This window comes from Annulohypoxylon maeteangense, assembly GCF_022496945.1.
Source record: "Annulohypoxylon maeteangense strain CBS 123835 unplaced genomic scaffold GGS22scaffold_3, whole genome shotgun sequence".
Lineage (NCBI taxonomy): Eukaryota > Fungi > Ascomycota > Sordariomycetes > Xylariales > Hypoxylaceae > Annulohypoxylon > Annulohypoxylon maeteangense.
In genome coordinates this window covers 2,070,106-2,094,890 of record NW_025953250.1, presented here as the reverse complement: position 1 = coordinate 2,094,890, position 24,785 = coordinate 2,070,106, and the positions used below count along the sequence as shown (strand labels likewise).

The 24,785-nt window shown below is 47.4% G+C and overlaps 7 protein-coding genes across 7 annotated transcripts; 3 read left to right on the top strand and 4 right to left on the bottom strand.

Moving 5' to 3' along the window:
* Positions 1 to 5,775: 5,775 nt before the first annotated feature.
* Positions 5,776 to 6,445, top strand: GGS22DRAFT_185703 (DOPA-like domain-containing protein; the record flags this gene model as incomplete). Its single annotated transcript, XM_047964360.1, has 3 exons — positions 5,776 to 5,957; positions 6,024 to 6,106; positions 6,177 to 6,445. 3 exons carry the CDS (start codon positions 5,776 to 5,778, stop codon positions 6,443 to 6,445), a joined length of 534 nt encoding a protein of 177 aa, XP_047822158.1.
* Positions 6,446 to 7,182: 737 nt separating this feature from the next.
* On the top strand, positions 7,183 to 9,219 carry GGS22DRAFT_96027 (uncharacterized protein). The gene is made up of 3 exons (XM_047968538.1): positions 7,183 to 7,943; positions 8,000 to 8,855; positions 8,907 to 9,219. Exons 1-3 carry the CDS (start codon positions 7,527 to 7,529, stop codon positions 9,038 to 9,040), a joined length of 1,407 nt encoding a protein of 468 aa, XP_047822157.1. The 5' UTR covers positions 7,183 to 7,526; the 3' UTR covers positions 9,041 to 9,219.
* GGS22DRAFT_96028 (uncharacterized protein) lies at positions 9,220 to 10,634 on the bottom strand. Its single transcript, XM_047968539.1, has one exon. The coding sequence runs from the start codon at positions 10,422 to 10,424 to the stop codon at positions 9,399 to 9,401; it is 1,026 nt and encodes a 341-aa protein (XP_047822156.1). The 5' UTR covers positions 10,425 to 10,634; the 3' UTR covers positions 9,220 to 9,398.
* A 477-nt stretch (positions 10,635 to 11,111) lies between these two features.
* Positions 11,112 to 12,125, bottom strand: GGS22DRAFT_185700 (alpha/beta-hydrolase; the record flags this gene model as incomplete). The annotated part of the gene is made up of 1 exon (XM_047964359.1): positions 11,112 to 12,125. One exon carries the CDS (start codon positions 12,123 to 12,125, stop codon positions 11,112 to 11,114), a length of 1,014 nt encoding a protein of 337 aa, XP_047822155.1.
* Positions 12,126 to 13,000: 875 nt separating this feature from the next.
* GGS22DRAFT_96023 (ABC-2 type transporter-domain-containing protein) lies at positions 13,001 to 17,971 on the bottom strand. The gene is made up of 2 exons (XM_047968537.1): positions 13,208 to 17,971; positions 13,001 to 13,154 (listed from the first exon to the last, which is right to left on the bottom strand). Exons 1-2 carry the CDS (start codon positions 17,615 to 17,617, stop codon positions 13,125 to 13,127), a joined length of 4,440 nt encoding a protein of 1,479 aa, XP_047822154.1. The 5' UTR covers positions 17,618 to 17,971; the 3' UTR covers positions 13,001 to 13,124.
* A 2,700-nt stretch (positions 17,972 to 20,671) lies between these two features.
* GGS22DRAFT_155574 (casein kinase II regulatory subunit-domain-containing protein) lies at positions 20,672 to 22,745 on the bottom strand. The gene is made up of 2 exons (XM_047960236.1): positions 22,191 to 22,745; positions 20,672 to 22,109 (listed from the first exon to the last, which is right to left on the bottom strand). Exons 1-2 carry the CDS (start codon positions 22,347 to 22,349, stop codon positions 21,273 to 21,275), a joined length of 996 nt encoding a protein of 331 aa, XP_047822153.1. The 5' UTR covers positions 22,350 to 22,745; the 3' UTR covers positions 20,672 to 21,272.
* A 228-nt stretch (positions 22,746 to 22,973) lies between these two features.
* GGS22DRAFT_96002 (Clavaminate synthase-like protein) lies at positions 22,974 to 24,646 on the top strand. Its single transcript, XM_047968536.1, has one exon. It carries the CDS (start codon positions 23,072 to 23,074, stop codon positions 24,140 to 24,142), a length of 1,071 nt encoding a protein of 356 aa, XP_047822152.1. The 5' UTR covers positions 22,974 to 23,071; the 3' UTR covers positions 24,143 to 24,646.
* The last annotated feature ends 139 nt before the right edge of the window (positions 24,647 to 24,785 follow it).

Sequence of the window (24,785 nt, the reverse complement as noted above, 5' to 3'; positions counted from 1 at the left end):
AAGTAAAAGATGGGAATTCGAGAATTCGGCTATTAAAGAATAAGAATCAGATCCCACGAACTATGGCCGAGACCGCCCGATGATGCAAGGGTACAAGTTACAATCGAGACCAAATGGCCTGACACGATGCAGAGCAACGGAGACGCTCAGATACATAATTCCAACCCGGGTCCCCAAGGGTTCCAATGGCTCCCGATGGACCCCTAAGGGCGATCCCGAATAGTTACTAAGGGAAAATAATTTATCTTGTTCCCCCATATACGTACGGTACCGTATGGGAGAATATTGTTGTTGGGCCGCGGCATTGGCATTGCCATTAGATGGATAGTCTATTGCGACTTTATTGTTCCATCTAACCTTCCAAGGTTGGAATACATTAGCTTCTGATAGTTTGGTTTGTATGTATGTACGCTGTAAGTATGCTGTAGGTTACTGTAGGTATCTGTAGGTTGCTGTATGCGCGGCTCTCTTTTCCGAATATTCCTAACCACCAGATGTACGGAGGTAAGTATCATACCTACCACCTACCGTACCTATCGTACCTATCGTACCTATCGTACCTATCATAGGTACCCATCATACCCATCGTACGCTATATTCTGTACTTACTATTACTTACCCAATGTACTGGATTATAGGTACATACCTATGAATGGATACCCTCACCAACCTTGGAAGTCGAGTTCAAGAAAAACCCAGAAAAAAAAAAGGTATAAGCGGCGGGAAAATGAAGGACCCAAGAACCCTGGGGTAACCAAACAATCCCACGATTCCCACATTATGGGCTGATGGGCGCAGCGGTCAACTTTTCTCTAGTAATTGGATTGGATTTGTCCGGGTTGCAAATTTCGTCACAGTTCTGACAGGAAAAAAAGGCGAAAAGCGTTGTCATCGGTGCATCGGGGTGTAAAAAATGTGGCCTGATCTTTTGTCTGAATAAAGTCCAACTTCAAGGGGGAGGGTCTAGAATCACGCGTCATGTGGGGTGAATTGCTCAAAGATCAGGCCACTTGCAAGGCTGACCAAAAAATAATCGTATGACACTCCGTTTCCTCTTTTGGAAAGAAGGAGATCAGGGGTTCTAGACGCCGTTACCCGCTGTAATTGGCCAAAACCATATTTACCGAATTTTAATTGGTTGGCTTCTAAAAGTACCCTGTCAAATCAGATCTCTACAAATCTATCAGCCTTGCCTAGTCTCCACTTAACTCGTTCAATTTGCTCCGGAGGAAGCCATGTGCCACATGTCTCGAGGACGATAGAGATTTCCAAATTATCTAATAATGAGGCATGTGGCGGATGTGGCTTATCACTTAAGGAACTAAGAAACTCCAGATAGAAAAAAAACAATAAGAAAGAACTTTGATACCGAATATATGTACCTAGGTACTTTGTACAATACGAACATTTTAGCCAATTCGAACTCCGTTTTCTCCCGCTTCCCAAACTTCCCTCTCTCGGAACATTTTCGCGGTCACGGACAATCATACCGGCTACAACCTACAACCTTACTACTGTACCTTACAACCACCTGGCCACACAACAACAAGAACTTTCACGACGCTTCTCACCGACGTAAACGTAAACGTCAGCAATCGTGCTTCGCAATCTTCTCTTAGCTTAGCTATACAATCCATAATTAATGCATTAGTGCTTCTTACTAGGTATTCCCCTCACCTTCTGGATGATGAATAATGGATGCGTACTTCGTACAGCATAGCATATACAGATACAGCATATTATAGCATTGCAACATACAGCACAGCGCATACATACCTATCTCGTCCGAGGCTACGATGTAGGTGGGCATCGTCAGCTCGCCTCTGTCTCAAAACTCGGCATGGTCCCCTTGGAATCGTCCAGATCTCGGCAACCGCCTACGCTTTTTATCATAGCCTCACCTGGAAGCTCAACAAAATAGGTAATTCAATCCTCCGCTTCCAGCGCCCCCAGAATTGGTGACACCCGGCATTGGTCCCCGTCGAGTCCCCGTCTTATTAGGTAGGGCTCGAGCGCGGTTCCATTGGTTCTTTGCCGATGTTTAGATATTCGGCTAGATCTACTCGATCGTACGATCACAGCGAAATCCTATGCGAGTGATAGCGCGCACGCAGGGTCTTTGCCATTTTTACCTTGCTAGATGTCGCGTGTAGCTGCATACCCGTGCTTGCAGAACCATACAATACTTACTATACCACCTATAGTAACCAGCTCCTTACTATTGTACATATGTAGAGTATTATCCCATGGATCTATGCGAACTATCGTCCTAGCAGCGCAACCTCGTGAACGATTCCGTAGAAGGTCGCCTCCATATAATCTATTCGGACCAACTGGATAGAAAACCGGTCAATGGCCGTAATGCCGGTATCTGCAACCGCTTCTAGCGCCTCTCTGCTGGCTCTGCTGGCTCATCGTGGCTCATCGTGGAAGGCAAAGACGTCCACAGGTTTTGAACTTCCGCATTACCCTAGCTTTTCTCCATCTACCCGTCGATCGGTACTGATCGAAAACCCCAGTCCCTCCTGAGACATTCATCTACGGAGTCGTTATCCTATCACAACTCCAGTGGGCACATCGAGGCTGTTATGCGTATCGATTATGTTTCAACCCGCTCGGACGATGAGACTTACGAACACAAACCCGCGGCACCGGAGTACGGAATATTTCGTAATATGAGGAGTGATTTCCAGGTCCTGTCAACGGGGCCCACCACCAAATGTTCGGCTCACGATGCATGCTTCCGTACTTGCAGTATACTACATTTTTGACCGGTCTCTTATCTTATGATGGCGCTTGCCACATTCTAGACTCTTTTTAAATTAACTTTCAAGGTTTCTGGCCATCCTATCAAGTCACATGGCCACACGCGGCGAGAGTGTTGTTAATAATATCGTATATTTTATAGCCTCAAGTGCCATCGGCGGCAGCTCCCGACCCAAGCTTGTGCGCCCTTAGCGTCATTCAGGCGGGATGTTTTCTCCAGGTTAGGTAAACGGGCCGTTGTAGAGGCTTATTCCCGTGACACCGTAGATTGCGACAACTTCATGAACTGGCATGAACCAGCATGAACAAATTCTCCTGTGATGAAGTCCCACGTGAAGTTTCAGTCCCGTAGATTTCATCTATACGAGGCTGCACAACGCTGAAACCGTGGCTCGGTAAGTCTTATCAAGACACATAGATTTTGGCAGCTGCCTGTAATCCACATGCCGCTAAATAGATAATTTTTGGTTTTCTTAGGGTTTGCCCCTATTTGCCGGCGGCAACTTATTATCGCGGATAGTATAGGGGCTAGCAAGCCCCTTTTTTACTCGATGGGCAGGCTCTGGCAACGTCAACTAAAACGACTTCCTTTGTAGATTCAAGACTTGATTACGAAACATAATTGAAGAATAATGCTCTTAATACCAGCGTAAATATGTTAATTACTAGGTACTTGCGACTAGGTGTATTACGATGCATAATCTTCTAAATATTTCTGCAGGACCTTAACTGTCCCTGAACGAGGCATGGAGTAAACAGCATGGCGTGGGATTCAAACTGCATCATGTAGGTCTACTTGACACAAAACTCTAGTATATCTCTAAGTAGCATCATACCGAAGTTCCGTTTGGTTCAAATAAAATGATTACTATTAGCCGCAACGTTGAATCGCGTGTGAGGCTCATTTACTGTTGAGTCGTGATAACCGAAAACGCCACCTACCCCTTACAAACGCACATGAAGCTGGTTTTTTTCCTTCAGACCTGCATGAGGCTGCAACTCCACTAAAACCAGCATTCACACCTTGATGATTGAGACAGTGACATGAATAATGGGTAATCAGATATGATAAGATTAGCTGATCTGATATCCTACGAGTCGCTTCGTCTTGCAGTGTAAAATTCGAGTCTGTTTGCAAGCGACAAGGGGGTAGACGCCGTGTGCCGGCCGAAAGGATAACGCGATGCCATCAATCCCAGGTATACGTTGACAGTGTCGTGGACTTTAGCTACGAGAGTCGTACGTGATCTACGCCTTTCAAGCAGGTACTGTCATCAAAGCCTCGATGACTTCACATATTTCGATCTCTATATTATGCAGGTACCTCACATAAACAAGTAATGGCTGCCTTGCAGCCAACATGGTCTGATATACTCAATATATTCCTGCAGTAAATTCCTCCTTAGCCGCTGTAGACGGTCCGCCTGCAGAGATTGAGACATCCTCCGACATCTCCTTCCGTATTATGCATCTTACACAACAATCACACAACTTTGGCAGCTCCACAAGACTGCAACGACGACTTGGCTGCAGACGGGAACGGGAATGCATTCGGCTGGAGTCGTTAGTCTTCCTTCGATCCCCTCAACTCGGGATACCTAATTGTCTAGGCCGACCCGGCGCTTTTATCGCCCTGACTAACGAGTGACAACTGTCCGCGGTCCCTTTTGCAACCTCTACGGAGGGGACAAAGAATTGGATGGCTCGTGCCATTCAAGATTGCCCAATTACCTTTCTATGGTTTGTCACTGTGATTGTGCCGATCATTAAGAGGGCTTCCCCATAATATTAATGAGCGACAGCATACCGTACCAATTGCCGTGGGGCTCGTGGGCGGTTAACAAGTCAAAGAGACGAAAACGAAGAAATCTCCAAAATGTAAATAGGAAACAGATTAGGCCAACCACAAGTCACATAGCGACGTGTCTTCACAGACAGCGCAAAGTATGCAGTCAATATCACTATTGCCCTCCGAGCGTGGTCCATTCGAGGTTAGACATCGCGAGTTGAAGAGAAATGGTTTTCCCCAACTTTCCAATTTTCTTGTTTTGTCGGGAGGATTTACCGGGGCTTCCTTATCCAGCATACATAAGTAAAACCTGCATCTACATGCATCCCTAGAGCTAAGCGGGTTGTGAGGCCATCATCCTCCAGAGCCCACTGAAGGAAAGATTCTCCTTCACCAACACCTTCTTCAACAAAGAGCCGTGATGACTTTCTCGTGCTCTTTCATCAAAAGATAGTATTCCCTAGAGTTAAGCCGCATCTAATTTAATAGCCGCTGGACTGGCGCGGATCAACACATCCGCTATAAATGTAATTATACACGAGGCTTGAGAAAATAGAGCAAGATGGTCCGTGTACTGCTAATTCAGCCAATAAAATCTGGTGCTTTGACGTCGTGCCGATCATTAAAGCGCTGCACTGGACTTTATGGAGGCATCTGCTTTGCGCCAGCCTGCAGAATAGGGGTACGTTATGGCTTACGTATGACAACGAGACAATGGTGGTGACTAATCAACCGCTCGCTCCAAACTTTCTAGTTCCGATTCCGAACCTTCCCAAGCCCGATTAATTACGGATCCTCGATGAATATCTACGGAAGTTCGTGACCGGCTTCGGGTGGCTAGTGAAGACCGGGGCGGGAGTAATCTTAGCAAGCACCAAACCCTATGTGGAGATATTTACGGGGCAACCGGGACTGCCTAGACCCCAAATCGGACCTTCCGTAACGCGAAATGTCGGAGTGTGGGGGAGAAAGCACGCCATTGGTAGTACTAGTGCGATCTCGAATTAATAAGCTCTGGAATTGGGGAAACGTTTAGTGGGATATGTACACTAAGTAGTGGGATGTGCTCACCTAAATTTTGTATTTGTCAAGTCGTAACTATCAACTATCAACTAGATATATTAGACTTCACTCATTCACTAACCACCTTCCAGTTTACCAACTATCAGACAGTTAAGTTATATTCGTCTCGACAAACCGACCATAAATCTTCAAGCAGGATGTCTTACAAGTCGGGGGAACACACCTACCCCTCACCGTTAGTGGGATATGAAAACGCCCCAGCGCTTTCGGACGAGAGAAACGAAGACGGGAAGAGCTTCAAAAACCCGGTCAAGGATACCCTAAGTAAGGCGTACACCGAGTTTCCGGACCCGCTAGATAAGGGTCGTCGCGGTGGCTTGTAAGTGTATCTGAGACCGAGCGTTAAAATGACCACTTACTAACATTAGAAATCTCGCCCCCACAGTGACGTGCATATATACTATCTTCAGTCCAACGAAGCTCAGACAAAGTATGCGAAAGAGCTATGGGAGCGCATTAGACATGAGTGTACGTTCCTTCATACCTATTGAGTTAGGTATTGTTTGGGTAAATTCATCAAACACTAACTCTTATACAGTTCCCGAGCTGAGGATATATCGGGTCTGGGACCGACCGATCGGACCGCATCCCCTGGCGATGTTTGAGGTTAATCTCTTCACGCCGGCCCAATTTGGCGCCTTCATCGCCTGGCTCGCCATCTACCGTGGCCCCCTATCTGCGCTGATTCATCCCAATACGGTTGAAGGAGAAGGGGCCGAGGCACAAGCGGTCGACCGTCGAAATCATACACAAAGGGCTATTTGGATGGGTGAAAGACTTCCGCTTGATTTGGACCTGTTTTACTAGAGAGAAGCAATGTCTGATTAAATTTCAAACGATGAGTTCAATTGAATGATGTCATATTGTATTGGATACTGCAATATGTAAGAAAAAGATATTGCTGTATGGGAGCGCAATCTATTATACTCTGTCCGTGCATTTGTCTTAGCTTTATCTTCTGCCAACTCTTTTCCAAGAAACCTTTCTTTTTCACAACACCACACTACGCCCATTTAATATGAAGGAATGTGAACAATTGATTGTGAAAAAGCCCCCTGGCCTTGGCCGTAGGGCTTTCTCTTTTATATTGCTCATAGTATCCGGAATAGGGACCGACCGCAATTGAGGCCGTTGACGCGTGTCGGTCCTACGATCTCGGTATCGACCCCTGTGTACCACAGCAGCCAAAGTTGACGACATCCCGTTTCTTAAACAAAGCTGCAGCCTATCATATCCCTAAAATGATCTTCATTTCATGGATTTCTTGATTCCTGGGGCACGAAGATCTACGGACATAGCCTCGCAGTTTCTGTCTACATCTGGATGTGGCTGACGGTAGGGAGGCGATCTGAGCCATATGATTGGCATGAGATGTTCCGCCTATCTGTCAGCACCGGGAGGATCAGAGCCACATCTCGATCTCTAGCCAATAGAGAGCGACGGCACCGTTATCCGACCTCTGTCTATCAGTTTAAGATCTTTTCAGCTGTTATTATTAGCATGTGTTCGGATCGTTAGCGGAGGAGTTGCTCTTCAGACACCTAGATCCTAGGTACTATGTATAGGTGCAATGGGGGCTGAATTGCGCGTCAGGGTTGATATTGCGACACTACAACTCAGCCCTAGGTGCTATATCTAATGTCCCTACCCGAGTCAGCATGCGCGTAGGTTTCAAGTAGAAATCCCGGCATCGCTTTTCTTTGATGACTATCGCGTTAGAACTTTTATTGGTGGCTATGTACAAAACCTCAACGTGGGCGCTTTTGGATTTTCTCAACCAGCCGACTCGTTAAATCTACAGCATTTCGTTGGATGTTTTTCAGTCGGATGATCTACATCGACCCGATTAGGGTAGAGTTGTGAGGACGCGTGGTTCATTTTCGATTACATGAATATGTCCCTAACCTCTTCGCACGTAACATTCAGCATAGACTGGCAGGCGCCAGCATTTTCGACACTCAATTTTGATCCCCACAATGAAACCATCTGTAAAGCCGCTGGCGCGTGGAAGGCTGCAACCCTGAGCGTCTTCCAGGGGAATCAGAACATTATCACCACTAACTATGTCACGGATTACCTGAAGGCTATTCTGCCCTCTAATGTGACGCGACCAAGCGACTGGGTGTTGATACATTGGTATAATGATTATATCATAAAGGAAGTTATTACAGACGATACGAATTCTACGGTCCCAATCAATGGTTCGCTTGCAGAGAAATTCAATGCGTTTCCCCTTGTCAATTGTACGACCGATATCTGCAAGAATCTCGATTGGATCGGTGACCCGGACGTATCAGGGCGAGGGGTAAGTATCATAGCATGGCATACACAATATGTGGTAAGTTAACTGACACCCTATAGATGTTGATTACATATTACATTGCGGCCGGGCTCGTGACGATATATCTATGTGCACTCACGTTAACCGACACCGGTCTCTTCAGACAACAGTTCCCCACAGGATCAAAGAGAGCTTGGATACTTGCGGCTATCGAGGAATCTGCTAGCACGTTCCTGGATGCAACGCTAATATTTGCCGTCTCGATGCTTGCCGCTGCTTGTTTCCGATTATCTCAAGCTTACTTGCAGGAGTTTGGCCATATCAGTGGTCATTGGATGATCTACGCTTCCATCGGATCCATATATATGTCGACGTTCTCATCCTTACTCCCTTTACTGCTACAGCTATCAGCGCACGGCGTGCGGCATCACTGGCTTCGAGTTGTCATGTGGACACTTGTCATATTGCTTGGCATCGCTAACGAGATCTTGTATGATTATTTCTTCGGAAAGGTGAAGTTTCATCTGTTTTCTCAGTTGAAGGATATGCTTGAAAATATCTGGCTGGGCGTGTGCAGCCCTCTCAAATTGTTGAACTACGGCCTCGACCCGACTCTTCGCATCGCCCAAATTCTATTGGTTCTTAATGCATTTTCCTACATCATATGGATGGCATGTAAGGGAAGAACCGCAAACACCCAGAGATCGCCAAGGCTTAGGCTGTTTCGGCAGAAAGCGGTTCGATTCATCAAGATCTTGAATATGGCGGTCTGTTGTTTGTTGATGTGGTCAATGTTGGGACTTTTCCATATCTATAGAGACAAGGTTAATAATACAGCTGGGAAGGATAACCAGAATTCGGACTGGACGTTCGGCCAAGTCCTCGCCGTTGCCACCTGGGTTCCTGTCCTGGTGGAGTTCGTTACCGTTCTCAAATGTAAGTCCCCTCCCCACTCCCTAGGTAAGCTCCCTTGTTAATGTTATTTAGATGGACCCGAGGAAGGACTCGGCAAGAAGATTTCAAGGAAGTACACCATCATCCCGAATAACTCTTTTGATTACGACCATAATAAAGAGGATTCGCAGTATTTGAAAGTAAACCCTGGGCATTCGAATCTTTGAGTCGATTTTGGTGATGGGTATCATCGAGAAAGGAGGAAAACCACCTCACGAATAATACACAACTTTTGAATAAACGGCATCTATGATACTCCCGTGGATTGTGCTTGAACTACTAAGATTACGACCAAGTAATCGGATACCGTGAATGTTTAGGGAATATTACCTGGGTACTAAGGTATATGGTCACATCAATTTCTACGAATACAATGTTGGCAATGACGCTGCCTGACCCCCCACAAGTCTCCTTTCATACATTTGTTGGCGCTTATCTGACAGTAACTGATGGGCGATGTAGCATCACACTAACCCCTTCCGCGGTTTGTAGCTTCAAACGAAGATGGCCTATTCATCTAGGTGCCTAATCTTTCGGCGCTTCGAATCCCCATTCAACTCCAAATCCAACAAACTTCCCTTCAAGAGCGTCCTTTGCCAATTCCACGGCTCCTCCGTTCTGGTCTTTGGGAACGTGATACCACTTCATGAACACGTCAAAATCCTCCTCCATCTGGTCGAATATCATATTTTGGTACAATTCACCGTGTTGGATAGGTTTGCCCTTTTTCGAAACGAGCTTCCCATCTTCCTCCGTCCATGCCTTGTAGTGTTTGCAAACATTGTCGACAACTTGGATTTTGTCCGAGACAATGATGACTCGGAAAGGCAACTTCTCGAGTGCATCTTCCTCCTCGTCGCTTTCATCATCTTCCAGGTCGTCGTCGTCAAGGATATCTACTTGTCCGGCGCGAGCAGAAATATCCGACTGCAAGGTCCTGGATAAGCTCCTCGCCTCGAGCTTGGCTATCTTTTTTTCTATTTTCGCATCGAGTTTAGCTTCGCGTTTCTCTTCCCCAAATTCTAGCAACAATTCCTTGCGGTCATCGAGAATGAAGGTCTTCATTATCGCAAGGGCATAGTCGACTGCAGTAAGCTCGGCCATTTCGGCGTCCTGGGGACTTGTTATACCCCCGCAAGGTAGTGCTTGATTGTACTTGGAACCTTCGCCAAAGAAGATCCCCACACCTGCCAAATTTCCCACCGGACTCTTGGATGGTTTACCTGGCGCAATGCTGGCGCCGTGGACGAAAATTACGAGAGATGATTCCATAGGCAAACCATATCTATGGGCGTCTAATCCATAATCTCCCATGTCCCAAGCGAGGTGATGTGGATGGTGATGGCCTTCCAGCTTGTCATGTCCAACGAGCCAAGTCAACTGGCAGTGTTCGCAATACTTGAATGCGCCTTGCATCATAGGGTCCGTCAATGGGAGAGGCTTGGGCGGATTATCGAAATCCCACTTGATTCGTTCCTCTCTCCATGGCAGGCCTAACATTTGTTCGTCCCACTGCGGTATAAAGTAGCGAGTGTCATACAGAGAAGTCATAGGCCCTCCCGGGGTTTGCCTGACTACATCCTTTGGATTTGGAGGGTATGTCAGTGTTTTATCTAATTGGGTGTAAGCAAAGGTTAAATAATATAATGATAGCAACTCAAACGAAATGTATTCATACCACTTTCACGGAGCTGTTCAACCGCCGACGGCGTCAATGAGACGTCATCATCAGACTCATAATCTGAATAATCATCAGAGTCATCGAATTCGCCTATATCGTCGGAATCGTAAAAATTGAGATCTCCAGTGGTGGAATCGTAGGGGCCATCATCCCCGCCAAGATGACGAAACCGAGTGACAACATCATCGTCAGAGTCGTTTAAATCGTGAATATCCAAAGGTCGTGACATTATAACAAAAACCTTTGAATGTGAGCCTGAGATACTGTAGTTGAATCGTAAATACCTAGAATGTATCGTGAAGAAAGAGAAAAAAAGGTAATTGCGGTGAGTGTCCTTCTAATGGTCCTATTATGGGGGACGTGCTCAACTAGGGAGTTACCTAACCTACCAAAATACGGTGCGGATTTACAGTGCACCATCCATCACCAGCGATCGTCTACCAAGGCCTCAACCATCCAGGGCCCGCCACCAAAAGCAAAAAGGCGCGGATGACCGGATGAGTACTGGGCATACATAAAGCATAAAGCGCAAGCCATCTCGAAAAAAACCCTCTTCATTACGTCGTACAACTATCCACAAACTCAACAACCTCCCTATTAAACCGTTCAGGCTCTTCATAAAACAACCAATGCCCGGCCTCGAAAACCGACATCCTCGCGCCCCCAGGCCTACTCGTCTCCACCCTCCGCACCGTCTCCCTCATGCCCTCCAGCGGAAAACACCCCGTCCTGCGGCCCGCCATAACCAGCGTCGGCACCGCAATCTCCTCAATCGCCTCGCGGTGATCGTACCTCGTATGATCAGCCAACAGCTTCGCCAACCAAGCCTGGTCGCAGCGGCGACTTATCCCCACGAAAAACTCCTCGTCCCGCCGCCCCGCCTCGTCCGAGATATCGTCCGTCGACGGGTCCGGCAGGTACCGGTACCCGAGACACGCGCGCACGAGCTCGGCATGTGTCGCCGCGGAGTCGTAGATCCACGCCCGCTGCGCGGCTAACATCGTCGCTTCGTCGTAACACCCCAGGTGCGCGCGCGACGCGTCCCAGTCCCCAAACAGCGAGCGGTCCTGCAGCGGGGCCTGGTCCACGAACACGAACCCGCTGAACTCCGCGCTGCCGAACAGCTCGACGTATGTCCAGAGGACCGCGGCCCCGATACTGCATCCCACGGGGACGATCTGCAGCTTCGCCTCCTCGCTGGGGGTTTGGATGTCGTCGTTGTTATCGTCGCTTTGATGCGCGGTGCGCAAATACGCAATCAAGTCCCGCAGATCCGCGGCGAGACGCGCGACGTGGTACCCCCCGCGCGAACGCCCGGAGTTGCCGTGGCCGCGCAGGTCCGGGGCGACGACCCAGTGGTCGTCGGCGAGGGCGCCGACGTTGCGCGTGAAGTACGCGCTGGACCCGCTGAACCCGTGCAGAAGGAGCACGCACGTGGCGTACCGCGCGTCGAGGGTCGCGCCGGGGCCCACGGGAAGCGAGGTCTGGAAGGCCAGCGTGCATCCGTCGTTCGCGGTGCACGAGGCGTATTGCATCCCTGGCTCTGCGGAGGCTAGGGGGAGGGATGCCATTTTAGGTAGGTAGGTGGGCGGATGGGAGACTTAGGTGGGGGTGGGTATGTGGGAGACTGAAGTTGCTCAACCTGGGTTCTGCTGATGTGTAGGTGTGTGTAAGTGTAGGTATGGTTCGGCCGCAAGGTGGCGGTGTGCTATTTTAGATAGGCACGTTAGATACCTTATTGATGGTCGGTGAAGAATGTGTTCATGTTCGAGGAGTAACGTGATGAAAGTGACGTATCGTGAGATCGTCATTTGAATAAAGGTAAATGAATTTGGTTATTTGCAAACCCTTAATTGATATATATCATGGGTATATGAATTCTGTCTAGGTACCTACCGATACTTACCTAGTCTGCTAGTCTAGGGACTTCCCGAAGCTTGAAGCTAAACTTCCGGGACCGTCGGGTTCCGCGATAGGCTGTGGCAAAGAAACAAGTAATTCTAGAACAGTTCCATTACATCCAGGGTCTCGAAGCTCGGCGTAGCTATTCTTATACCCCTTGCATCGTATCCAGGGACAAGATCTTCTAAAATGAATTAGTTAATGCTAATGTAGTTGATATTACTGGAGAAGGGAGTTCGGAATGAAGAACTCATCAGTTGTAGGTAGATACGAATCAGAAAAATAGGTAGTCACAATTAAGGGGGTCTCATCGCGAAGGGAAGTAGGAGTACACATCGTATATTGATAGAATGCTCCATAGTAATGTAGGCCAATGTAGGCCTAACAAAAAGATATCCAAGTCTACTCTGAGTAGCCTCATGATTACGTGTTAAGGCGTCAAACCATTAACGTAAGTGAGCGTATCAGTAGCCTTTGTCGGCTTAAACATACAGCTCGTCTATATCTATTCCTAGCCCTAGGATTGTCAAAAATTGCCGGATGGCCTTTATCCAAGCAGAGGTGAACGCTTTCTCTAGCCCGCTTCACTCTAACCGAAAAACATAATACAAGAATAGAAAATATTATTATCATATATCGTCGCTCAATCGCTCAATCCATCGTGTAGATTATCGCTTGTTGAAATTTAAGAAGCGGCCCTAGTATCAGAATTAGTAAATGTATTAAACATAAAGGATGGAATAAAACTTACCGCAGCGAAGAGGATGATGAGGTTGCTGCCGACGAAAGCTAAGAAAACACCGAGGTCCCTCCACCGGTAATCAAAGCTGAAGCCAAGAGGCTCGTAGAATTGATTGCCCACTTTGTAGGCACAGAACTCGCAAACGTTGGATGCGCTATCCACGAGGTATCCAGCTCCCTTCTGCACGTTGAAGAAGGTGTCCATATACTCGCCACAAGTTTGGTTTGCGGGTGCGGTAAATGTATTCAATTCCGACGGTTTGCAGTTGACCGGAAGGTCCGCTAGAGCTGTAGTTACAGTGCCACCGATAAGGCGTGTGAAGGGGTCCAGTTGGTACAGCCACGCGCGCCAGAAGCCAGGCATTTGCGGGGCAGGGATCGTAACACCGCAGAATAGGGCGAAGGTGATGACGATGAAAGGATCGAATTGACTGGCAACAAATGAAGATGGCGAGATGGAGGCGAGGACTTGACCCAAGGTAACCGCGAAAAATTCGGTAATCAATACCATGAAGTATTGGTAACCGGCACGCGAAGCTTCCGACTGGAAACCCGGGATGAAGTAGAGTGGTAGGAAGAAGAAAACAGAACAAAGAATGGAATAAGGCACCTCTGCAACAATCATAGCAAGAGTGAAAGTGAAAGAGCTGTACATCTTGCTCGACGCTTCGCGGAAGAAGATAGCTCGCTTGATGACGTACATAAGCTCAACTTGTGGCATGAGCAACGCAGGCAACACGGTAACCTGAAACATGACGAAGACCTTGTACTGTAGGGAGGATCGCGAGTAATCAAGGTTCAGGTAAGTTAGACCGGTGAGAAGAGCGATGACAACATGGTTGAAGACTCGAGTAAACAGATAGTTGGGAGATCGCCAGAATGAAAGGTTGGTGCGCTTAATGACAACCTGGAGTTGATGCAACAGGGGTGAAGCGTATTCGCGCTGTAGAGATAAGTCAATTTGTGCGGCGGCCTCTTTACGGGCTTCCTTGAACTGAGAGATTGTGTCCTTGGTGTTAGCAAGTTCAGGGCTGTCGGTCCAGATATCGGCCCAGTCACGGTTTCCAACACGAGGGGTACTTCCAGCACCAATTGCCTCTAGCATGAACTCAGCGATGTTGTCAGAAGGGCCAGCGACTGCGCCATGTCGCGCAAGGTAATCTCGGAGAACAACTGCGTCCTCGCCAATATCACCGAAGTACACGCAGCGACCTCCCCTCTGTAATAGAAGTAGACGGTCGAAGTTCTCGAAAAGAGCGGCGTTCGGTTGGTGGATGGTGCAAAGAATGGCTTGTCCAGCAGCAGCGAGCTTCTTCAAGAATCGAATGATGTTGAAGGCGCTCTGACTGTCGAGACCCGATGTAGGTTCATCGAGGAACAGTAAGAGTTGAGGCTTAGCCGCAAGTTCGACACCAATTGTTACTCGCTTACGCTGCTCAACGGTAAGACCAGCCTCGGGGGTACCAATTATACAGTCTGCGATGCTTTCCATTTCTAACAGAGCGATAATCTCTTCGACATATGCATATTTCTCTTCGCGGGAGGTTTCGAAGGATTGACGTAGATCGGCCGAAAATCGTAGGGCTTCGCGAACAGTCTGGGTCGGGTCGTGCATGTCGAGTTGTTCCGCATACGAAGTAGATCTCTGAAACTCCTTGCCAGGCTTAGCACCATCGACTAAAACGTCACCAGCGATAACACCAATGTTCTTTCTCGATGCTAGGACATCTAACAACGTTGTCTTTCCAGCGCCAGAAGCACCCATAAGAGCGGTTAGTTCACCGGGCTTGCAGTAACCATAGACACTGTTGAGCAGGCGGCGAGTGCCACCGGGGACTGGAACATCGTAATTAAGATCCTCCCAAGTTAGAATGCTAGTAGAATCAATCTTCAAAGTGGTATCCTCTTCTTGTTGCCTTGACTTTTGGCGTTCCAATCGCTTGCTAGCAAGAGCTTCGTTCAATTGTTTTCGTTCGGGGTCGGGTTTCGCAAAGACCTTTGCTTGATTGCCACCCATGCCATATTTGACAAACTCTCCAAGGACGACGTTCATAATAAGGAAGAATACGATGATGGCCATAATAATTCCAAAGTTTCTCCATAAGTCCGAGGGGGCGTAAGAAAACCCTTGGGTGATGTAAGCGGCGCCGCTCACCGTCGCAGTTCCGGGGGTGGAGCCCGCCAACGTGCAGACTTGATGGTTAATGTCGCCGTATGAAGGACCAGAAGGAATGAGAGATTCATTCGAACATGTCAATTCGTTATTACCAAACTCGTTCGCCATCATACTAGAAAAGGCAAGTCCCAAAGCATTTATCCAAAAGATCCATCGTAGCCAGACCTGCTGTGACTGATACTGAATTAAATATCCTGATGTCAGGATAAATAAGGTAACGGTGACAACGGCGAACTTGATAGCGTAGTCGAAATCGGGACTAACGCAACCAATAATACGGAAGTAAAGTGTCATGGCAATGTTACCGACGATAATCAGCAAGTAGAACGTGAAGAAGGCTCCTGGAGTCCGGTTGAGGTTGGCCATGAAGTAAACGATGATCGAGAACACCAAAATACGAACAGCTGAGAACGCAGTATCCACGAATATCTGTGCTATCCACAATGCCGAAGGTCGATGGAAAGCGTATGCTTTGTGCTTGTTCACAATTGGCCGACCTGTCATAGTTTCTCCTAATTCGGAGAAGGCCTCAAAAGCATTGAACAGGAGAGAGATGAAGAGAAGACCACCTTTGCTAAACGCGCTAGCCGAGGTTCGTTGCAGATTCAGGTACAGAGTTCCGAGGACAATTGCGATGACGATGGTTCGAACCCAAGACAGCGACAGACTAAGTTTGTCCTGGAGCTTCAGAGCAAACTGACGTTTCATCAGGGCCCAAACTTGTAGATGGAACCCGACGTTGTAAACAGAGTGCTTGGCACCGGTTCGCTTGCTCTCGCGCACAGCTACGCGGAAATCATCGTGACGGGCGATCTCTTGCTCATGCTGGAGCCTAGTCTTGTATTCCAGCATATCGTTATTTAACCGCTTAGTAAGTTGGGACTTCTCGAAAGCTTCGGCCAGCGACTCAGGGCTATGCGGGGCATTTTGCGGCGAAAATCCGGGGGAGTATTGTCGTTCGAATTCGTCGGTGCAGCCGGTCACATAGTCAGGGGTCGTCTGTCGAGGGCGTGGGAGGAAGCCAAGGCCTTCAAAATAGGCTCGTGCTTCGGTGGCTGGACCGAAGTACACCTGCTTACCAGCATCAATAACCAAAACCTTATCGAACTGTCTATAAATGTTTTCGGATGCCTGGTACAGCGATACGAAGGTAGAGGTCTTGTAGAGGTTGGTCATAATTCGAAGTGACTTGGTGAAGTCGAGGGCTGTGCTAGCGTCAAGTCCTCGAGTGCTGTTATCCCATGACAGAATGCAAGCATTAGTGATCATCATCTCAGCAATAGAGACACGCTTTCTCTCGCCACCGGAAACACCACGGACCAAAGCATCACCAACCACCGTCTTTCTCGTGTGCTCGATGTTGAACATTTTCAGCAACATCGAGATTACGTCCTCCTTGAACTTGTTCTTCGAGGTGCCTGCTGGGAGTTTGTTAGACACCTTGGTATCTAACGCAAAGCGAAGGGTCTGCTCTACGGTGAGAGTGGCGTGATGAATGTCGTCCTCCTGGTTGTAGACTGCTTCGCCACGGTACTGCTCGAATTCCTTAGCCGTGAAAGGTCCGTAGAGGACATCACCCGTAACGCTTGTGTAACCCCATCGTTGATTCGCAATTGACTTCAAAAAGGTTGTGCACCCAGAGCCTGGCTTTCCTAGTACCAGAACCATCTCGCCGGGATCGACGACGCCCTTGAAGTTGTCCAGCAGCGTAACCTCAGTGCCCTTCTGTCCTTTTCCGAGCAGGCTCATCAATGGAGTCCAATAATCAACAAAGTCGATAAACGCGTCAGGGAATGTCTTCACAAAATTGGCGGTGCCGCCCATGCCCTTAACCGTTAGTCCATCCCAGTAGACACCGATATGCTTTGGTTTAATACCCGCCTCTCTCTCGGCATCTAGATCACCTCGCAAAGTCGTCTCGAGATCAAATATCTCGACGGAGTCGTCAGACTGGGGAGAGTCAATGCTGGCATGGCCTTTCTCGACATCATTTTCCCTCCTGCTTCGAGTACGACTTGCTCGAGAAAGCCCAGATAATTCCCTCTGGAGCTCGGCAAAGTCAGCTTCGGCTTGTTCAACCGAAACGCCAGTGTTGATTCGTGAGAAGCCATTGGGATTGTTTTGTCTAGCAGATTCACGCTGTTCCTCAGGATTTACCGTCGCGGTAGAGTTTGAGGATGGCGGCCGCGTGCTCTTAGACGAAGGAGTCGACTCATACTGCTTATCAGGGTCGTTGTTCGTCATGGTTGCGACAGGTTGCGCTAGCGCTACCTAATTAACCACGTAACTTTCCTAGCATACACAGATGTCGAATTAGGGGGTTGTAACTAGTCGGGATCTTTTTTTTTTTTTTAAGTAGAATAGTACGTATTAGTTGCTGTGGTGAAAGTATGTCCTGTGTCCACCTTTAAAATAAAAAACAATCAACAAATGATGGGTTAAACCTCAACTGCTAACCAAACACAGTTGAGGTGAATCTTGTGCAGCTTAAGCAACAAGAGTCGGCCACCCTAGGAAGGATTAGGATGTAACAAATTCAAAGAAAAGTGATGTCTTTATCAAGACTTTTGAGTAAAGGGGAAGTCCACGGGATAATAATAATAAAAAAGATACGGTGAAAGGGCGTATAATAAAGTAATAAGAAAAGCGAAGGCAAGGGTCCTCTAATAGGAAGTGCGCAGCGGCTCAAACCAGGACCTGAGCATCTGGGTTCTTGGCAATCGTGTGGGATTATCAATCAATCCATTGTATTCAACCCACGCCGAATGAGTCGAAGAGAAAATTCCTCTCAACTCCTCCCCGTCTGATAGTAGTGTATCGATGATGAGTGGAGAAAGATTTCGCGTAACCGTAGCATTGGGCAAGAGTTTAGTCTCCACTACATCACCGATAAATGCATAGCCTTCGAAGCCTGGTTTTGAGGACGGGGGGGTCAAACGGGGACCAGACCGGGTTAAACGGGGTATTCGACAAGGGTTCCTTCCCGGAGCATGCAAGCTAGACCGGTCGACGATGCCGGGGTTAATACCATTCTGGTGTAGAAGGCGTTGTCAACCTTATTGTAAATTCTCCACTTATCACTTGGCGTACGTGCTAAACTATCAGGCCAGGCTCTTTTCCAATGTGAATTCTCGCTCTTTTCCCTACGCGATTCCATGGAGCCGGTAACCCATCGGCAAGTTGGCCACACCCATCCGTTTTCTGATGTCAGGGACGCTAGACTTCGGCATCGATAGTTCTGACAAAGATCATGCAGTAGGGCGTGGTCTCGGTGCTTCTGTCAGTCCACGGACGAGACGTGACAGAGTTGGCGCACAGACTGATTAGGTGATTTGGTAGTGTTTCGATTATTATTCTTAGACCGAGAAATATCCTATTCGTCCGTTCTTACCAACTACGCCCGGGATCCCGCACGCCGCACCCGCACCCCGACTTGTGCATCTCGAAGCCCCATGGAATCCGTGGACCCCGACCGAGAATAGCCAAGGTACCGTCCCATGTATGCTGCCAAGGGGCAGCACGTACATATTATGGACTGGTGGGGCTTATCCGTAGGCATGCCATTTTCCTACAGCGTACCACTTCGACTCATCCCACTGAAGGACAAAGCAAATGAGGGTCGTCGAATATCCTGCTGGGTTACATTAGACGCATTGGCTGCAGAGGACAGGCTTATGTACCTACATAACGTGCGTATATACGCATGTATTTGCATATAAAATGCCTATATAATACAGTATCTATGCCGTGCAGGCCGTATTGGCGGGTTCAGTAAGCCTTGGCCTGTCAGAATTATCCTGGATTAGGCCATGTTTCACAATAAAGTGATAGGTTGCCCATGTCGCGATCATTCGCTTATCCATTGGATCTCATATTCGGCTCTCATCTCGGGTTCGGAGGGATATAACTTTGCGAATTACATAACCCGTACTTTAGTATACGAAAAGATTATCTAAGGGTTGCCTTTTTGATACAATTAGATGGCAATGACCGCCGCGGTCGAGTCGCGATTATGAAACATTTGACGAATGGTGCAATCGAGACCGATTATTTAGAATATTACCTGTTGTTGATTGAGTTGAGTTGAGTTGAATTGAATTAATAAATTGAATTTGCCAGGTGGGTTTTGTGACACGATGAGTAAGCTTAGGTACATGCTACATAAAAAAGGCTCCGATATCATATCTTCGACGCCACGCCGCTATGTATGTACATACACTCACTGTACACAGCAAAGTCAGCATCGATATACCTAATCTAGATCAACCATCTCAGGTCATTCGACATCTCCAGTGTTACCAGTTTCAAAATTCCATATCCCGGCAACTCGTTTATTGGTTAGGTAGATCCCCAGATTCGTCTTATGTAAACTCTTGACTTTTAAATCCTGCACCCTGCAACCTCTTTGACCACTATCCTAGACCCTACATATGCCGTGGAACTTGACGCCTTAATCCGACCCATGGAAAGCCAAACCAAATCATGATATATAGGTAACAGACCGCCATTATTTTGTGGTAACATGGAGTCACGATGTTTCCTCCTTGCGACCGGTATGTAGGTATGCACTATGAGCAACAAGCAAACATTGATACCTAATGTGGGATGAGATATCGAAAACTGTATATAAGAGTTGCAATTATCGAATTGATCTCGGGCACTTTTCGATAAATCATTTGAAATAATCACCCCGTCCTGTGTAATCAAAGATGACCATCATTCACGTGACCTTTTCTCGGCTTTTAGATTTTAACGTTCACTAAATGCACTAGCGGCTTTCTACGCTTTCTACGTTTTCTACCACATGTACTTGGCCCGAACTTGGCAAAGCCGCGGAACGGGATGAGCGACCGAAGAGATGTTCTTCTGTGATTGTTTCGCTCGTATATCATCACCGTAGTTTCTCGGCATTTTCAACGGCAGCCAGTCACATGTAAATAGATTTCTCGAGAATAGATTAGCTTATGACTCACTCATATTAGCATCTTTATGGCTTTGAAAAGCTACGTCAGTGACGACGTGGAGATAATACGAACTGCCCGGATAATCTCCGTAACATCCTTGTCGCAGTGAATTTCCTATGAGATCTCACGCAGCCTATCAATCTAACGCTAGCAAGCGTCTAGCTCCCTGAATAAGCTGCAGATTGCAGTTCGTCTCAACCATCATATCACACAATAATTGATCACCATGCATAGTACCTATCTGAGAAGATACTTTAATTGTTTCTTATTTAAGGCAACTAAACGGAGGGATTCTGTCTCAGACGCATGTGCCATAATATTATTATGTAATTAACTCTGTGTTGAAAACAAATTCACATTAATACGTACTAGGTTGTATGTGGGATAGATGTGTTAATGGGTTTATTACGGTACTTGACAACGACCTATAAGAGCCCTCGGCTCCCGGAAGTGCGAAGTACGAATCAAGAAAACAAAATCGACAACTCGAGTTACATATCCACAAAATCCCATCTCGTATGCTCCCGTCCAAGTTTGTGTTACCTATCCCCCTTCCCCCCTTGATGCTAATCAGGCTACAAAGAAAAGCCGGCCTGGACTAGGAACATCAGACTATTTACCAACGCCGGCCATGCATGGTAAGAGAAGAAGAATAGGAGAGGGTTCATTCATCCCTTTCATTCCGTTTCCTATTTGGTATCGCGAACTAATCATCTATGCCGTCTAATTCCCTATCGCCTAAGACAACGACGAGTACATAAAGAGTAGAGGTGGATGAATTTACGACCATGACCCCCCTAAACATTCCAGTTTGTTTAGGTAGAATCACGATCGATTCGGTGTTATAGTTTGGGTTGAGGTGCAGAAGCCTACGAAGGGTAAATGGCAGCGCCACCACCGCCAACCGGGTCACTGCTAATAGACACCTCTTTCTCCTAGAGTTCGGATTCTGCACCGTTCGTCTCCACCGCCATAGGGCTTCCTCCTTGACCATGTCGTCTCCGCGGCCGTAGTCTTCGCACGGGTCGTCCATTAAGATTCATGCTCTCGTCATCATCTTCACTATCAGGATTATCCTCCGCGTAACGACGTGCTTCGTCTAAGTCGGTAATATCATCCGGTTTGTCTCGTAGCCACTGCATCCTTGGGCCAGATCTTGCAACTTCCGAAACCCGGAAACCGTAGATTCGGGGCTCGTAAATCTTGCCCTTGCCTAAGCCGGGAGCGATGTTGCATGTGTACATGCCGTTTAGCATCTCCTTATCGTCATCACTGACGCGCGCGTTCGCAAGCACATCGGCCCCTCGTTTTGTAAGGTCATATTCGGGGAAGGTAAGAAGGAATAGAGCGCCAAAGGTTCGGCCGAAAAAGGCACCGTCGACAGTCTGGAATCGGCTGTTAGGGGGTACGTAGACGTCGAGGCACGAAGGGCAGAAGAGCTTCACCGTCTCTTCGCCCGGTATATCGGAGAGGCCGACGGGAAGAGTTCGAGATAGTTCGCAGTGGCTGCGTGGGCAGACGCCGAAATGGCCTAGCTCGTATTTCTCGGACATCTGTTGGATACCTGCTCGTGAGCAGATAAAGCGCTGGTGAATAAGGCCGTAGAGCATCTCCGCAGATGATTCGATCACAGAGAGATCGCTCGCTATCCGGCTATGGTTACGTCGTTCCCCATGTCGCACACGATCAACACCCTCGATTGATTCATCTTCCTCATCCTCGTCCTCGTCATCTTCTTCGTCATCGTCTTCGGGCTCGACATCGAGTATCATCTAGGGTAATTATTAGTAGAGGACCATATAAGGGATGAAAATTGAAAATTTTACAAAACTGCAAAACAAAGCCTATCTTACCTCTAATGCCTCCTTATACATTGCCACTTGAGTTTGTAATCCAGTTAAGTTAAAATCATCCTCAATAAACTCTTCGGAGACCTCTGCGAAATACTCGTGACCCAGGAGAGAGCAGAATGAGGAGATCCAAGACTCCGGGGTGCCTGAGGAAGAAGACATGATGATAGAAGATGGATGGGCGCGCAGGTTTTAATCGTCAGCTTCGTCGAGTAAATTAGAATTATCTAGGAGCGACGATGGAGAGGTGTAACGTTGAAAGACCCCGCCAGACCGTCTACTTCTCGTGGTTGGGAGGAAAGGAAGCTATGGCACCTGCATGGTGCGAAAAAATAGTAAGGTGAAGGGGAGAAAGGCAGATAGGAATAGAAAAGTGGAATTAACTATTCCGGCGAGGAATTTTTAGTAGATAGATAGTGTCATGCAATGGTGAACCAATATTATGAAGATTAAGCGGTGGTGATGGTGGTGATGCACTGGATGGATGAAGTTTTGGCGGGGAATTGAAGAGGAGCAGTGGGAGAGGCTACCAAAATTAGGATTAGGATTAGGATTAGGATTCAGCCCAGTCTAGCCCAGCCCAGTTTCTGCCAGTTGCGGCCTGCAGTTGGGCAGTTGCCCCGACTAACAAAAGCCAAATTCCATTTGAGATACGTGGTCTGTGCATCCAATGGACCCATTAAATACCCAAAATTCAAGGTGTGTCTGATTACATAATACAATCCTTTGAAGGTTACATAATTCATTCATACAGATCTTCATTCAAATATTTACAACATTGAATTATCTCAACCTAATCTACTTCACAATATGCTAATAACATCTAACCACAATACCGTCATTTCTACCATTCTCATTTAGATACTCTTAATTACTTCTTTCAGATGCTTTCCAGTTTCAGACTTGGACCCAGACCCGGACTCAACTCACGCTTGGCCTCATTCGGCCATGTCTCTCACTGCACAAAGAGACAATCCCGATCTCAGTCGACGTCTACCGACAAACGGTACCATTTCGGTGTGGAAGCTGCAGAAGGAAAGATCGACATAGATTCCTTTCGCAGAATCGCGTGGGATCCCAAAATTCCGTTGCTGCTACGAGCCTCTCACAAATTTCCAGCCAATGAAAAATGGTTTCGGTTTAGTGAAAAAGGGTCCTACCCCAGCTTCTCGCCTTACTTTCTTTCCTTCGCGGATGAAATCCTTCCATATGAATTCACCATTCCTCGTAGCCCTCTCCACAACAGGCCGAATTCGGAACATGAGATCTTATCGGCGTTTCTGGAATGGCTTCTCAGACCACATGAGGATAGAGAACCCCCACTGATTGCGGCGATGGAATCTATAGTGAAATCGATAATCAATGAGACGCGCTCTCCTAATAATCCCTCTAACTTTCAACAATTCGAGGCTCCCGTGGCCCTAATGATAGCCGCATGTCAATTCAATGAAAATAGGGAGTCTGACAAACGATTGAAGAACCTCTATGTAGCCCAATCAGATCTTAGTCACCTACCCGGACCTCTCTTCGGAGATTTACCCGCGCCAGACATTGTCAAACACGCTGGTAAAGGAGACATATATAGTTCAAGTATTTGGCTTGGTCTGCAACCAACATACACTCCGCTGCACCGCGATCCGAATCCGAATCTGTTTTGTCAACTCGTCGGTTCCAAGAAGATACGTCTCATGACACCAGACCGTGGAGATAGAATCTATGCTCACGTCCGTAAGGAACTCGGCCTGAACGGCAACTCACGATTTCGAGGTACAGAGATGATGGAAGGCCGCGAACGCCAATTACTTCATGACGCCGTCTGGAACGATGCGACCATCAGTGAAGTACTCGTCAATCCCACGGATGCCCTATTCATCCCTATGGGTTGGTGGCACAGCGTTGCTAGCAATGGTGCAGAGGGTAATCTTAATGCCTCCGTGAATTGGTGGTTTAGATGAGATTATTAAGCATTGTGCAACGCCAGTTGAACCCAGAGTGATTAGTCAGAGCATCTTGTGTAACAATATCTGTATGCCGAAACTTTTCTTGCTCATGATTTCACTCATTCGCAAGCCTAGAAGAAAATATTGAGTAATAACCCCCAGAACACAGAAGGCTCCTCTTGTTTCATCAATCCAAGAGACACAATATAAACACCCTGAGCGCAGAAGCCTTCATAACCTGCCATCAGACCTGTTCCTCTTAACAGATTGAGCTTCTGACAGGCCACACTCCCACCCATATATTTGAGAGTTTGGACTGTAGCTCCTATAGGATGGAAACCTATGTCTTGGGTACTCGTGAGACGAAGATCGCGAACAACCTCTTTTGGCGCCATATCTATCTTAATATGCCGAAGACGGCTTTTCCATGGCTCACGGCGGGATAATTATGTATTGATGAGTATGAAAACTCATTCAAGATGTAATAGTCACCACCCGACCATGTGACATGCTATAAATAAGAAAATAATGGAACAAAACTTCGATATTTTACGGGCTGGCTTATGGGGTTCACTAGAACTAAGGGGCCAGGTGACGTTATGACTACGTAGGTGAGGCATTCCGCGGGCTATGAAAGATCGAACATATCATTGCCACG